The sequence below is a fragment of the Onychomys torridus genome, chromosome 1 (assembly GCF_903995425.1).
Source record: "Onychomys torridus chromosome 1, mOncTor1.1, whole genome shotgun sequence".
Classification (NCBI taxonomy): domain Eukaryota; kingdom Metazoa; phylum Chordata; class Mammalia; order Rodentia; family Cricetidae; genus Onychomys; species Onychomys torridus.
In genome coordinates this window covers 79,268,889-79,285,298 of record NC_050443.1, presented here as the reverse complement: position 1 = coordinate 79,285,298, position 16,410 = coordinate 79,268,889, and the positions used below count along the sequence as shown (strand labels likewise).

Below are 16,410 nucleotides of genomic sequence, written 5' to 3'. Positions count from 1 at the left end.
TGCATAGGAGAAGCAAAGGGTAATGACTCCCAGATTTCTGCCTAAGGTGGTTTGAACAAATGATGACGTCATCAGGGAAAAATGAAGCCGTGGAGTTGAATAAAATAGACCATGGAAAGTGCCATGAGATGACCAACCATATTCCATGTCAGGAAAGCTCTTAGACAGGCTAACTGGGGTGACTGCTCCCACTAAACCAGTAAGAAGATGGCTAAGGCAGTTTCCTACAGTAAGGAAAGGAAGGCAGAGAAGCTGCAGAAAGCAGCTGGGGCAGTTGCAGCAGGAGACTCTGGGCAGGGCATTGTGGAAGCTGAGGGGCATCTGGAGAAGAGAGTGATCAACAGTCAGGGTGAGGTTTTCTTTGGCTGTTTTGAGATAATGTCTTACTATGTAGCTCTGGGTGACCTGGAGTTTGCTATGTAGACCAGGCTGGTCTTGAACTCACAGAGCTCCAGCTGCCTTTCTCTCTAGGATTAAAAGCATGTGCCATTAGACCTAGCTCTCTGACTTTCTGGCTGTTCTCCTCTGAAGTGTGACATGTTGTAGAAGCTTGCTAAATATTTATTAAAATAAAGACAAATGATAAAGACAAATGATGTGCATTTTTTTTTTATTGTTAGGTTCTAGATTATTGAGGGGAGTCAACTTTTAGTATTTTGGGTGGTTGGGATAAAAGAGTAAAGATTTTACTGTAAGCAACCTTTCTGCATTTAGTGTGTGGCTCTGTCACTCACCTAAATGAACATTTTGGATGCTGCCTGGTGTAAGCACCTGCTAGATTCTCGTCAGGAAACATCTGAGTCTAAGTAATTCAGTAGTGTCAGATGTGGATGTTATATTTGTCATCATGTATATGATAGCTTGAAATGTTCACTGTGATAGAATTACTGAAAACCCCAAATCTTCTCTGTCCCCCAAAAGCATATACAGACTTGCCGCTTCTTTGAGAGTAGAGGCTTGTAGACATTGTATGAATTCGGATTATAAGAATTACTCATGTATTAGTGGCACTTCTCTTTTATGCCTCAAGATATGAAGCCTACACAACTTTATTCTGGATCCCATAGCTAGATAATGACTCACGGTTGTATCTGCTACTTAATCACTGCCACTGTTTGGCTGTGGGTTCTGCCCCTCTTGCCGCATTTCTAGATTGATCTCAGTTACTTCCCGGGTCGCTGAGCCAATTCAAACAAGTTGGCCCCAGTTCCACGTTCCATCTAAGTTCGTCTTGGTTTTTCAGAAATCTCCCTGTGCAGTAAGTAAAAAATTGTGCTGATTAGTGAGCTGTCAGATTTCATATCTATGACTTTGAAGTCATGAATTAAGAGTTCATGAGGCGAAGATACATGCTAACGAATCATTTCTGTCTTGTTTGGAACAGGATGCTCTATGAATATGTCGAAAGGAAGAGGAAGGAAAACTCAGGTGCTCAGTTGCATGTTACCTACCTGGTGTCTGGCAGCCTTATACAGAACGGACATTCTGTGAGTTCTCTCATAATGAGCCTTTGTGTGTGTGAGATACAGACAGAATTAGAACTAGCAGGAGAAAGAAACAAGGTTGAGTGGTGTGGGAATTTTAAAGTACCTCTTGAAGAGAGTGAGGTTTTTTTGTTTTTGTTTTTGTTTTTTGAGATAGGATTTCTCTGTATAGCTCTGGCTGTCCTGGAACTAGATCTGTAGACCAGGTTGGCCTCAAACTTACAGAGATCCACCTGCTTCTGCCTCCTGAGTGCTGGGATTAAAGGCGTTCACTACCACGCCCAGCCTTATTTTGAGATTCTAAACTAAATCTGACACTCAGGAAAGTTTAGGTGATATCTTGGCTGTGATAAGAGACTGTCATGGTTACCTAGGAAATGAGACATTAGAGAGTGGCAGTCCTTGAACCTCTTTTTCCTCTTGAATACCTATCGAGGACACTGGTATTTAATTTTCATCCTGTTCAAATTTCAAGTCACAAACTCAAGTGTTAAAAAAAGGAGAAAAGAAAAATGAACTGACTTTATTTTTAATTTGAGCACTCATTTTGATAGGTCACTTAGGGTGAGGGATAGGCCTGAAGGCTTAGCTGCTGGTGCAGTACAGAGGCTGGGCTGGGAGTCTGTATAGGCGTGGATAGCCTCTTCTGTTTAGTCCCACCGGTACCTTGTCCACCAGCATAGGTACTGTTGCCTCATCTCAACCACAGAGCAGGTCTCAGGTCTGCTGATTTCTTGCTGACTCCATGGCCTCCTCAGGGCAGGCATATGCTTTTTAAATTCTCAAGTGTTTGGGGCAGTGGTTCTCAACCTTCCTAACGCTACAACCCTTTAATATAATTCTTCATGTTGTGATGACCCTAGCCATAAAATTATTTTCATTGCTGCTTCATAATTATAATTTTTCTACTGCTGTGAATCATAATGTAGATGTCTGATATGCAGGATATCGGATATGCGACCCCCAAAGGGGTTGCAGTCCACAGGTTGAGGGCCGTTGGTTAATGGGTTCTTTTTATGTTAATTAGGCTTGTCAGATTGGTCTGCTCAATCGTTACAAGTTCTCATTAGCTTTTCATGTAGTGGGTTTTGGTTGAGAACGATTTTTTAAAATCACCTAATTTATTAATTTACCAAGGGTTACAAAATAGTCAAGTTGTAAGCTGCAGTCTTTCATGAAGAATTTTTTTTTTTAAGGACAGGTCTCACTTATGCAGCCTGGCTAGTAGACTAGACTGACCTCCGTATTTATAGAGATCCACCTGCCTCTGTCCAGCGCTGGATTAAAGGTGTAAACACCACCCCTGACCTCTATGAAGAACTTTTGTTGAAGCTGAGTGTGGTAGTACATTCTCATTATTATTCTAGCACTTGTGAGGCTGATGCAGAGGTGTCAAGATTTTGATGTCAACCTGCACAAGACCTCTCAAAAACATGAAATAAAATTCTAAAAGGTAGCAAAGATCTGCAGCTTATGTCTGTCAGGTTTGAGGTTTGTGCCGCTGGACTTGCTGGGACCTTTACCTCACCAGGTGCCCAATGCAGTTGTAGCTCCCTTCTGGTCTGCACTGGTTTTGCACCAGCAAGATGCCATGCCCACTGTTGCACCTGTGTGTTTTCAGTAGCCCCAAGCAGAGGAGCACTTAGCCATACTGATTGCCTGCCTGTCTAGATTATTTCCTTAGGTGTGAATTAATTACTGCCCTAAGGCTGTACTACAAATCTGCAGTGTTTTAATGCTTACTTCCTAATGCTTTTCTTCATTAGCCCTGTCGTTTTTTAGTGTGCAGTTTTGCAGAATGTGACATTTTGAAGAACATCTAGTTTGTATATATGATCATGCAGGTGTTTATAGGTACACGTGTGTGTGTGTGTGTGTGTGTGTGTGTGTGTGTATTCATGCATGTATACATATATGTGTAGGTAAGCACGCACACGTGTGCATGGCTATGTGAAGGCCAGAGAGCAATCTTGGGTATTAGTCCTCAGGAGCTGTCTGCTCTGTTTTTTGAGACAGGGTCTCACTGGAACCTGAAAGCTTGCTGATTTGGCTAGACTGGCTGGCCAGTGGCCTCTGAGATCTTCCTGTCTTGGTCTCCCCAGCACTAGAATTGTAAGTGGTGCCACCACGCCCATCTTTTTAGCTGGGAATTGAACTCATGCATGGCAAGCATTTACTACCTAAACTATTGACCTGCTTCATTTGTTGAAAAGAGAAAACACAAAACACATGAATTTTCTTAATTCAAGTCTGTGACTACATTTTTGGAAAGCTTTTTTTTTTAAAGTATTGGGGAGATATCTCAGTGGTGGAGTGCTTGCCTAGAATGTGCAAGGTTTGACTCATTATTAAAACAAACAAAAATGTACTTTGATTCTACACATGGTGCTCACGCCTATAACTCACAATACTTGGGAAGCTGAGGCAGTAGGATTACTAAATTAGAGGCCAGCCTGAGCATAGTGTGAGTTTTTGCCTTCTAAAAACCAATCAAACAAAAATGCTTGCTTGATCTTTATATTGCTCTTCTATATTATGAATTTTGGTGGTTCCTAACATTGGCATAGTGTATGTTGCTTTAGCCAAATACCAGATTTAGAGGAATAGGAATAAAAAATGAATATTTTTGCCGGGCGGTGGTGGCGCACGCTTTTAATCCCAGCACTTGGGAGGCAGAGCCAGGTGGATCTCTCTGAGTTCGAGGCCAGCCTGGTCTACCAAGCAAGTTCCAGGAAAGGCGCAAAGCTACACAGAGAAACTCTGTCTCGAAAAACCAAAAAAAAAATTTTTTTTTACTAACAATTACTGAAAATTGTTAGAGGTTTTTTTGCAGGTTTTTCTATAGGATATATCCTGCTTAAATCACCTAATCCCTCATTATGGTGTTTACCAATTCAAGTTCTATTTAAACTCAGTTGTTTTCCCTTTTGTTTGTTGGTTCCTGGTGTCCCACGTAGGTGGTTTTTGGATTGGGTTTGCCTTTCCCTTCTGGTTTTTGTTATATATAGTTCTTGTATATGCCTTTAATAGAAACAACTATATTTCTGTGACCTTTTTCTTAGGTGGTAAATGTTCTCAGATTTGACAACCCATTTTGAGCTCAGCTTTTTAAACTGTCCCCTAATCATTCAGTGATAGGAGTGTTTGTAGACACAGAGGGGCTGCACTGCATGCGAGTTGGCCCATCGGTTCCTTCCTTATTGGGTTATTGACCATCGTGGCCGTTACATTGGTACCATAGTGAGCAGCTGCGTGTCTACGGCCTCTGGCTTTGCTAGTGTTTTAGGGCCACATTCCTAGAGGTCGCGTTGCTGGGCCAAGGACTAAATGGGCTCAGCAGATAGCTCTGCTCTCCTTCTCACCAAGCTAGCGTAGCCCCAGCCCCATGCAGCACCTGTGATCGCGGCTGGCTTTTAGCTGTGAACTGCTCACACTTCCTGTCTCTCTCACACTTCCTGTTTGTTTCTCTAAAAGCTTTTTATTTTCCTCACTTCGTCTTTGTGCTATGTTTTGAAGCTGTATGCCCTTTATGATACAAGTTTTAGTTTAGTTTTTCCTTCATCATTTGTCTTTGTACTTAAAGTTTTTTTATTTTTCATTTAAAAGGCTTCTTTTCAGCTTTCTTTTGTTTTAGGTTAATTGCAGATGCCTTAGTTGCTAGTCAATATTCTTGATTTCTAAACATAGCTAGTATCTGTGGCAGGAAAAACAGGCATGCATTTCCAATGTAACATGGTTAAGTCCTGGGGTACTCTTGAGAATTTAATGAAAAAACTTGTTTACTATATTATTAAAAAGTTGCAATAAGGAAAAAAAAAAGGCTTTCTTTTAAAGTTATTTCCATTATTCCAGGATGTTGAATTAATCTTAGGGTAGTGCCTAGAACTTACGCTGAATATTGTGTGAGACAGATGTAACTTTTGTCTAGTTCCATAGATTATATAGTATTTGTCATTAAATCATTTACTAAAAATTATTCTTATGGTGATTTGAGATATCGTTCTGTTTCATGAAAGTATTGAGGCTGGCCTTTCATTTTTCTTTCTTTCTTTTTTTTTTGAGAAGCTGTAAAATATGCAAATTAGAAGTAAGTCAGACTGCCCTCTACTGTAGTGTATTTTCAGGGGCCCAGTGTTTTCTAATTGATAGCTAAGCAGAACTGAGTTACTGTCAAGCAGACGGGAACCCCAGGCTCTGGCTTCACCACTGATGAAGTGTTGTTCCTCGCAGTGCCACAAGGTCGCAGTGGTGAGAGAAGATAAATTGGAAGGTAAGAGTCTGAGTAGCTGCACAGGCTTTCCATCTCCACTCACAGCATTGATCGGCACTCTGCGTACGGTGTATTTGGCTAGTTAAGCAAAGGAGTTTTATATTCCTTTTATTAATGCTTTCTGAAAGCTAAAGTCTTCTTACATCTGCCTAACTTCCATTTTTAAGGCTAGTAGCAGCTGACATAAAGTACATCTGTGACAGGATTTCAAGATTCATGACAGGCATACAAAAATTGTCATTATTCCAGATGACATGGTTCCATAAACTGTGGGTCATGACCAAATCTAGGGCTTGTGAAAAGATTACCAAACTGAGTTCATGACAACCACAACTTAATTTGAAATCAAGCGTGGTGACCGAGGGGTTTGTGGTGGTGCTACCATCCATGTTGCATCATGGAACTTGACTGTAGCCTTGGTTCTGAACACACACTGAGTGCTCTTTGCATTGTGTTCATGGCCTGAGATACCTTGGCCAGCCTTGAGCCGTGTATGCCACATGCTGTGTCGGATGTTCTCAGCTGCAGTCTTTACTGTGTTTGAACTTCTGTGCCCTTGTAGAAACACAATGTTTTCCACCGTTGTTCCTTACTGCATAGCAAATGAGTATGTTTGGGGATTGTATTTATGTTAGATTACTTGATTCTAACAACTGCTCTTTGAGTTACTGGTTGTTTTATTTATTTATTTTTTAAATCGGTAAATTTCAGCTTGGATTAGAACAGGGTTTCCAGCAATCTGAAATGGCCTAAATATGCTTCTTCTATTTTGTACTGTGTATTGCTGCAGAGTGGTGGCATTGTCAGCATTGATGATTGTAAAAGCAAAATATTGATGAGCTAAAAAACATTGATGTGTTCTGCGCTCTGCAGTATCAAATATTAAGGCAAGATTTCAATTCTTTGTGTAAAACTAGACACACACACACACTTGTTTCATTAGTAAGTTATATTTGTTTTCATTTTTAATAAATAATAAAATTATATGTATGTTCAAGGGTTGTTTTAAAATAAAATTATGACTTACTATCAGAAAATATTTGAATTGTGTACCTATTTTTTATATATATAAAGTTACATAAAAATTTCTCTGTCCATAAAGGAAATGTTAAGAAACTGTGCCATTTGTGATGATTACTATGTCACAAGCTCTATGCTAGGTACTGGGGACAGGGAACAATTTAGGCACAGTGTCTTCCCTTGTAGAACCCACAGTTTGTTCCTGTGATGATCTTTTGATTTTGCTCTGTAGACTCAGCTCATTAGTAATAATATTATGTAGTTGCTTTCTCTAAATTGTAATTGGAACATGTAACTTAAGTCTTCTCAGGTAGAGATTACTTCATTATCTTTAACTGGTTGAAAACAAAGCAGCAGCAGCATCATTAATAACTACTTGCCGAATGTCTCTGGATGAGCAATAGCCTCACAGGTGCTGTACTTAGAAACGACTCAACACCATCATGTCCCATTACAGACAGAGTTTTTGGACCACCATAGAGAGCAAATGGTTTTAGTGCAGAAGAGTTTCTTGTTAAAGTCCCCACAAGTTATGAAGTTGTGTATTAACAGACTGCTTTTCCTGTTGACTTGTAGCAGTGAAGTCCAAGCTAGCTGTGACTGCCAGCATCCATGTGTACAGCATCCAGAAAGCTATGCTAAAGGACAGTGGGCCTCTGTTCAATACCGACTATGACATCCTTAAAAGCAATTTGCAGAACTGCAGCAAGTAAGCTCCTTAATGTTCTTGTGGGCTTCTTTACGAATTGATTTTGTAAGGTGTTTACACAGTGGCTGCCTCTTAAGAGTGAATGCCAAGTCTAGTAAAACCCCATTTATCTTGCAGTAAGACACATGCCTAGTTTTATTAGTACATCACAAGGTGAAAAATAGCAGCCACAGCCCATATTGAAAACCCCGGTGGACTCCCCATAAATCTGTTTCTCATATGTTTATCCTGTCATCACCACCAGAAATGTTTGTTGTGTCCCCTCACTACCCCTTTGCCCCAGTCTCTGCTTGTCTAAACCTTACCCATCCTTTAGGAGTTAGTTCAAATGTTGCCCTTCAAAAAACTGTTCCTAAATTTGATGTCCCTGTTCCTTCCAGCCAAAAGTAACTTGGCTCCAAAACTCCATAGCCAAGATTAAATCTTGTAAATCTTTTGTGTTCTTCAGAGCACTTGATAGGAACAGACTATAATGTGTGTGCATTTTAGAAACTGATGATCATAAGTTTTAGTTGTGGTTTGCTACTTAATGGCTCAGTGGCTTTGGACAAATTACATAATACTCTCTAGATTTGGTTTCTTCATCTTTAAATGAGTTGTGGTAATTTCTACTTTGTAAGATTATACTGAGGGCTCAAGTTAGTTCTCTAAAAATATGCTTTGGTATCTACCACCTTGATTTAATAATAATTTAAGTTTGGGGGCTGGAGAGGTAGCTCAGTGGTTTATAGTACTTATTCCTTCGGCAGAAGACCTAAGTTCGATTCCCAGTACCCACATGGTGGCTTACAACTCTCATCCATAACCCAGGGGCATCGAATACCCTTTGATCTCCTTGGGCACTAGGTGTGCATATGGTGCACAGACATACATGCTGGCAAAACACTCTTACATATAATAAAATCAGATAAATTTTTTAAAAGATAATTTGAATTTGTTTGGCATATATCTGATGAACACCATTGAGTTGCCATTCTACATACCTATGAGAATGTGGCCCAGTGCCTGATGCCTACAGGAGATAGCAGTTAGAGTGTTATCACGAGAGGAATGATGTGAGAAGATTGTGGAGACAGACCTTTATTACCACCTTCTGGATGGGTGGACTGAGGTGGAAAAACAAGCGGCTTTCCAAAAGGTTAAGAAGACATCTAGGTTGAGACTCAAAAGTCCAATAGAAACTGTGTGGCAGATAAAGGAGTTTGAGAGTAAGATGGAGTTGAGGAAGAAACCAACATTGCATAATCATTATTGTCTGTGGCTAGAACATAGGGTGAAGCTGGGAAGTCATTAGAAGATTGCAATCTGATTCTTCTCTGAGTATTTCCGTAGAGCTTGGACTGAAGAGCTGCTGGGTTTTGGACATGGGGAATTACTGGGGAATCTCAAGTAAGGATATCCATTGCAATAGATAAGGCTCCGAGGTAAATAGAATGATTTTGGATTGAGAACATATGTAAGCTGCTGGGCCAGGGCAGCAGATAGAGCCATGTAGAGAGTGTGTGGACTGGAAGAAGGCCAGAATATAAAACTCAGGGATATATACAAGTTTTACCAGCTGTATGACTGTGAACAAATGATAGTCACTTTGTGATTCAACTTCCTTAGGTAAGTAGAGCCTATAATAGTAGTAACCTCACATGTAGTAGGGGATTAAGTGAGTAAGGTATGTGGAGTGCTCTGGGGTCCCCTTTTTCCTTGCATTCTGTTGGCCACCAGTCCACAAAGACAAAGGGGCAGAAGCAGTGACAGAGAGCTTTTTCTGGACGATGAACACGGTTGAAGTAGCCTTCTGGGAGACAGCTTCAGTGAGACAGATCAACTTTATCCAGAGTGAGGGGAAATATATAGGATGGGGACAGAGGCTGGGGCATCACCTCATTTGCATTAAACAGCACGATCCTATCATACAGTTCCTAGTATAAGCCTTAGTTCTCATATGTGAAAGCACAGTGCTATTGTAAAGTTCCTAGCACAATGTTCAATTACCAGATGGGCAGCAGAGGGAAAGTTTTTGCAGGGAATTGTGTCAGGGGTCACACTGGAGATAAGCCAGGCATCTGCGCCTAGAAACATTCTTCAAATAAGGTCAGATAGAGAGCAGGAAGCTCTCTGCTGGGATGGAGTCCTCTATGTCGCCCTGCTTGGAGAGGGCTGCCAGGCCAGGGTAGACTGCAACCTCTGACCAGCAGAGCCTCCCAGCAGAGCTCTTAGAGTGGCATTTGGCACACAGTAAGTACTCTTTAATGGTGGCTTTTATTTTATTTTAATGGATAGAGATAGTGGAAAATTATGGAACTATTTGGGGTTCCAGAAGCTGAGGGTAGAGTTTCAGGAAAGAGGGACTGGTGGGATAGTCCAAATGCTGTGGAGAAGCAAGTCAGATCGAGTGGAAGGTGTCCACTGGATCTAGCGATGGCCTTCGAGTGCTTCAGTGCAGGGCCAGATGGATCCAGCTGAGTTGAACCTGAAGACGTGAGACAGATAGCTTGGACTGAAATGGAGAGGAAGGAGAAATGGAAACTTTGAAAGATATAGATATGATTTTAGAGTTCAGGGAAGGTGGGTCAGTGGTAGAGCTTGCTTATCATTCATAAGGCCCCAAGTTCTGCTCTCAGCACTGCAGAATAAACCCCAGCCACAGAAATAATGACAAGACTGGTGCTGAGGCAGGGGGATCACTGAGCTCCAGGCCAGCTTGCTGCTTAGTGAGTACCAGACTTGCCCGGCCATGCAGCAAATGAAAGACTTAAATTGTATTGTTGGAAAGAGTTGGAGAGGGGTGGTTGAAGCTAATAGGGCAGCTGTGATAACAGCTACAGACAGACCCTTGGGGAAATTGGCACATAACTGGCAGCTCGGTTTTCTTTAAACACCGTATGATTAGGATTTCTCTCAATGAACTGTTTTCCAAATGGTGCCCATACACAGTAAACATTTTCAGTAACTAATGTTGACTGTTAATGATGGGCGTTAGGGTGGGCTTTTTCCCCCTCTGTATTGAATATAATAAGCATTTGAGTATTTGTTAAATAAAGATACAGCCAGAGAATAATTTACAAGTCTTAGAGAAGGATTTCAAGAAAAAATATAGAACTTTGTTAATTTTATGTAAAACATTTATTTTTATTTTAAAAAGTAATCTGGCCGGGCAGTGGTGGCGCACGCCTTTAATCCCAGCATTCGGGAGGCAGAGCCAGGTGGATCTCTGTGAGTCCGAGGCCAGCCTGGGCTACAGAGAGAGATCCAGGACAGGCTCCAAAACTACATAGAGAAACCCTGTCTCAAAAAACCAAAAAATAAAATAAAAAATAATTTGTATTAAAATCTTGTATTAAAAAATGTGTGGTCAGGTGGTGGTGGCACACATCTTTAATCCCAGCACTCGGGAGGCAGAGGCAGGTGGATCTCTGTGAGTTCGAGGCCACCCTGGTCTACAGAGCTAGTCCAGGACAGCCTCCAAAGCTACAGAGAAACCCTGTCTAGGGGGGAAAATGTGTGGGTGGTGGTTGCACACACCTTTAATCCTAGCATTTGGGAGGTAGAGACAGGTGGATCTCTGAGTTAAAGGCTAGCCTGGTCTACAGAGCTAGTTTCAGGACATCCAGGGTGGTTACACAAAGAAACCCTGTCTCAAGAAAACGGAAAAAAAAAGCTGTGACTCATCGTATCTGAGGTCAGATGAAACCCATCCTGTTAATGTCAAAGGAAGCAGAGTGCAAGTTACTTGGAAGGGTAGCCGTGGTTCTCGACCTTCCTAGCGCTGCCACTTCTTAATACAGTTCTTCGTGCTGTGCTGACCCCAGCCACAAAATTATTTCAGTGCTACTTCATAACTAATTTTGCTACTGTTATGAGTCATAATGTAAATATCTGATATGCGATCCTCAGAGGGGGTCTTGACCCACAGATTGAGAACCAGTGCTTTAAAGCAGAATCTGCTCATGCACAAAAATCCCAGGGCAAATAGGAATGATGATGATAAAGCAGTGCCGTGAACTCTGCTGAACATGAGACCCTGAATCGTGGTTTCTCTTCCTGTTGCTCAAAAGCAACTTAAAGGACCAGGGGTTTATTCTGGTTTGCAGTTCAGTGGCACAGCCATCATGGTGAGGAAGTCAAGGCTACAGGAACTTGAAGCGGTGGTCACATGACAGTCCCAATCAAAGAGCAGGGAGCAATTGAAAGCTTGTTCAGCTTACTTCCGCCTTCGTAGGTAGTCCAGGATCCCATTTCAGGGAATGTTGCCCCCCATAGTGGGCAGGTCTTCCTACCTTAATTAACCAAATCAAGGTACAAGGTATTCCTTCATAGGTGTGCACAGAGGCCAGACCCCAGGTAATGCTAGATCTCATCAAATTGGCCGTGGCGGTTAACCGTCTCATCTTCTCTGGAGGTAGGAGCGAGAGAGAGTAGGAGAGGAGGAAAGATGGGAGTTCTCTCCAAAGAAGAAATGTATGCTTGTTGCTAAGAATTGTGAGCCTCCTGAGAGCTGACGTGTTTTAGGAGATGTTATGAAAGCGAGGAAGGTGAGATTTCAGGCGTGAGCAGTCTTCTGACTTGGCCTCTTCCTGGTTGCCAGTTGCTGGTCCTGATCCTAAGGTGTGGAATGCAGACCAAAATAAGAGTTGTCTTAGGGCCAACCTTAGGTGCTGACAGTGAAGTGAAGCATGACCTTTGCCACTGGCCCTGGAAGCACTGCGAGGCCAGAGAGGAAGGCCAGTGGGTAAAGTAAATGGTTTCCGTCTGTTCTCAGCTTCATCAGCCGGAGGTGTTCTGTGGAACCGTGACTGGTGCAAGATGTGTGTTGCCCTGGAGCCACTTAGAGTCATCTCTGGAGTGAAATACTGTCAGGGACCACTGCGTAGGCAGTTCTTCTAGTTGGGTTTGAGTAGCGTCTGTCTCCATACAGTTTCTGTCTTCCATCTCCCATTCCACGTTGAAGGGATACATTGAAGAAGAAAGGGGAGCCAGGAGCCTCCTCTTCAGCCTCCTTCTTGTCAGTCCTTGCTGTGTACCAGGGCTTACGCTGAGGGCCTGTATACAGAAAATGAAGAGGGCCTCCAGGGGCCTTCACCCACCCCCAGTAAGCAAAGCGTTAGGAACTTTTCTCAGGAAAAGCTGGGAGAACTCTGCTTCATGTCTAACCCTGAGAAGGGTGAGCAGGTTCCCATCATGTCGTGGACTGTCTCATTACAGTACGTGAAAGAGGCACGTGATTGGAGAGTAAGAGGTGGATAGCCCAGTAATATGCTTTGCAGACTGCTAACCAGACGTTCCTGAGCCTTGAGTGTGCAGCCTCCTGGTGTAAGTTGGTGTTTTTAGAAATGAGGAACAAATGGATGCAAAGGAGCATGAGTTATGGGAACCAGGGGCGCTATCCCTATTTCATGTTTTAAAGCATGGCACACTCTGGCTAGGAGAGTTGCCAAGAAACTGGTTAATAATATATAGCTTTTAGTTCTAATTTGGTTAATAGTTACTGCCCTTTGAACATGGTCAGAGGACCATCTTGTTTCCCAAGCCAGAACTATGTAGAGAGACCCTGTCTAAAAACAAAATAAAACGAAGCAAAAAATGACAAAAACCCAAACAAAAAAGCAAGGGTGTTGAGTATGATGTAGAAAATGATTGATTCGGTCCCAGCTTCTTAATTAGGTAAGCATGGATTTTAGGCAGAGTTATTTCTCCCCACTGCCTATGTCTTTACCCAAATGAGTTTATATGCCATTTTTTCTACAATACTTAGTTTTAAATTAGTGTGAAAAGATACATAGAAAGCACAGAGTGTGAAAATGAGGTGTGGTAGTGACATTAATCGTACACACTTCTCTACTTAGGTTTAGTGCCATCCAGTGTGCAGCTGCGGTCCCCAGAGCTCCTGTAGAATCCTCATCTTCCAGAAAGTTTGAGCAGTCTGACCTTCAGGCAACAAGTGAGACACAAGCCAGTGACCTGACCACCAATGGCCATGGTCCACCTGCCTCCAAACAGGCTTCCCAGCAGCCCAAAGGCATTATGGGAATGCTGCTCTCTAAAGCTGGTACTAAAACCCAAGACACCAACAAGGAAGCGAAAACAGAGGCTAAAGAAGTGACCAGTGTGAGTCTGCCTGACACCTTTTATAACAGTGGGTCCTTCAAGAAGGGTTGGTGCCGAGCTCTCCACTTCAGTTTGAACATTCACGATTATTTGTTTGAGGTCTTGCTCACAGGTCCAGGCTGGCCTCAAGCTCGGGCTCCTCTTCCCTCTCTGCCTCTCCAGCCCAGGAAGAGGCATGAGCCACCGTGCCTGGCTTAATGCTTGATGTTCTCCTCTGATACTTCTTCTCACCAAGCCCAGCTTGTACACTAAATAAGATTGATGTGACAGCCATTGAAATAATGTGCGGGAAAATAGTTCTGAAAAACTGCAAGTTTAAGGATTGTGGTGTGACATTTGAGAGCATCTAGCTGGGGTTTGCCGTGTATGTCTTCCTTTATGGAATACTTAACATTCATGTTCTATTTTATGCGTTTTCCCCTGCTCATTCTTCATTTCTCTCTCTCTTTCTCTCTCTTTTCCAGACAGGGTTTCTCTGTGTAGCTTTGCGCCTTTCCTGGAACTCACTTGGTAGCCCAGGCTGGCCTGGAACTCACAGAGATCCACCTGCCTCTCTGCCTCCTGAGTGCTGAGATTAAAGACGTGCGCCACCACCACCCGGCATGTTTCTCTCTTTTTTATTGTTTAGTAGTCTGAGCTAACTTTAGGGGCATTAAGGAAATAACTATATCTTAATATCTTAGTTTGGTGGTATGTACCTATAATCCCAGCGTTCAGGAAGTTGAGGCTACAGGATGAGACTGTCTCAAAAGAAAATAAAAGAAAATTATAAAGATACTATTTTAAAAACCCAGAAAAGTACAGTTCGTGTTGTTACTACTAATCCTTCTGTTGTTGTAGTTTGCACGTCTCTGCTTCTAGAAAGAAGAAGGGAGGCAGGAAAGAAGCAAACATTGAGCCCTTCTGTGCACGAACAGTCTGACCTCTGTGTAAAGCCTCTTACCAGTTAGTTCTCTGTGAATCTTACTGGTTTATTGTTATTTTGAATGTGGTGAAACTAGAGCCCAGACTTGTAATTTCCCTGCAGGTCACACTGCTATTAAATGGTAGGCCCAGGATTCAGATCTACCTCTGATAATTAAAAGTGCTTTACCTTCTTTCCCATTGTTTACCATACATACCACTTCTGATTTAATTCTTTTAAGACAAATAGTTTTAAAGTGTGCTCAAGAAAAGCTCAGATGTATTCATAAATAATTTGTAAAAACAGAAAACAAGCTTTAGGAATTAGCAACAGATACTGTCTGGTGGTCTGGGTTCCTGTCCTAGGTTCTTAAAGCTAACATGTGCACATTTTGCCATGATAGAGTCTGTGCTGTAATACAGAGCTGGTACTGCCGAGGTGGAAAGCTTTGTTTTCCTGACAGTTACTCACTTGGCCCACTCTGGCTTTGATCTTGCTATGTAGCTGAGGATGGCTTTGAACTCTTGATCTTCCAAGTTCCACCTCCCTTGTTCTGGAATCACAGTCTTGTCCCCATGCCTGGCTGGCTGTTAGTGTGCTGTATTGCTAGAGATGATTGAGGCCATGGTACTTCAAGAACAACCTAAATGTTAGACAAAATTAGAAATGGTGTGTTTTCTTTTTTGTGCTTTAGGTGTCTTCAGCTGGGGGCAAAGCACCAGGAAAAGGGAATGTGATGAGCAACTTTTTTGGAAAAGCTGCTATGAGTAAGCATGTTCATAATTTCTTTGCACTCACAGATGAATGTTCTTTAGTAACCTCTGCCTGAGTGGAGGCCATTGTTCTAGTTTTTGCCCACCTGGGCATTCCCATATCCTAACATACTAGCACTGTGCCGACAAATGCGTTGACGACAGGAACCGACCACTCGACTTCCTGGGTGTGTCTGAAAGCTGCTGGAGGGTATCTCTGCTTTTCCTTCCTGCCTTAGGAGAAAAGAAAATAGTTGCTGCACAAAGCTTCTGAAAACGGGTAATTAAAGTGAGAGAGTGGCTGCTTGTAAAGAGTTGCTTTTTTTTTTTTTGGTTTTTCGAGACAGGGTTTCTCTGTGTAGTTTTGCACCTTCCTGGAACTCACTCTGTAGACCAGGCTGGCCTCGAACTCACAGAGATCCACCTGGCACTGCCTCCCGAGTGCTGGGATTAAAGGCATGTGCCACCACCGCCCGGCTAGCACCCAGTATTCCCAGGTGGTCTCCCATCCAAGTACTAACCAGGCCCGACCCTGCTTAGCTTCTGAGATCAGACGAGATCGGGCGCGTTCAGGGTGGTATGGCTGTAGACGAGTTGCATTTGATATCGTGGATGCTGGCATCAGTTTGCTTGGTGTGACCCTAACTACTAATATCTTTCCAGGGATCACAAAAACAAATACTTTGCTTTTCTTAAATTATTTTTTAAGATTACCCACAGCACTGAATTAAATGTCAATGTGAATATAGGCAGAAATGGCCAGGCCATTTAAATGCATCTATTTTTTTTTTTTTTTTGAGGAAGGAAAGACCTCTTTTATTTAAATAAGAATTCTTTCTTAATGGAAAGAGCCAATGGTTACATATTTTTATACTTCTCATAGCAAGTACACATCCCCTGAGGATATGTGGCAGAATACCAAGAAGAATGTAGGAACCACAGGGTACTTACCACACATTTTCTTGGAGCATCAGTTTTACAGAGATCTGTGGCCTTTTGTTGCATGCCTAGCCAAGCAAAATTAGCCTGAATTCTGCTTTGCTGTGATGGTCAGGTTGATACTCCGTGGGGACTAGAGTGATAGTGTTATATTTGCTGTGGAGGCTCTCAGAAAAGAATGTTTTGTGTAGTGAAAGTATAAAAAAATGTGGTACTTGGAAGTGATCCAG

The 16,410-nt window shown here is 42.3% G+C and overlaps 1 protein-coding gene and 1 pseudogene across 1 annotated transcript in view; one reads left to right on the top strand and one right to left on the bottom strand.

The window, feature by feature from the left end:
- Pold3 (DNA polymerase delta 3, accessory subunit) overlaps positions 1 to 16,410 on the top strand; it is a 40,370-nt gene that overhangs the window by 6,399 nt on the left and 17,561 nt on the right. Inside the window, exons 3-7 of the mRNA XM_036170235.1 lie at positions 1,385 to 1,487; positions 5,715 to 5,754; positions 7,351 to 7,483; positions 13,324 to 13,585; positions 15,184 to 15,256. Of these exons, the coding sequence (XP_036026128.1) occupies positions 1,385 to 1,487; positions 5,715 to 5,754; positions 7,351 to 7,483; positions 13,324 to 13,585; positions 15,184 to 15,256 (611 nt within the window). The remainder of the gene's footprint in view (positions 1 to 1,384; positions 1,488 to 5,714; positions 5,755 to 7,350; positions 7,484 to 13,323; positions 13,586 to 15,183; positions 15,257 to 16,410) is intronic.
- Positions 15,716 to 15,832, bottom strand: LOC118576785 (annotated as a pseudogene).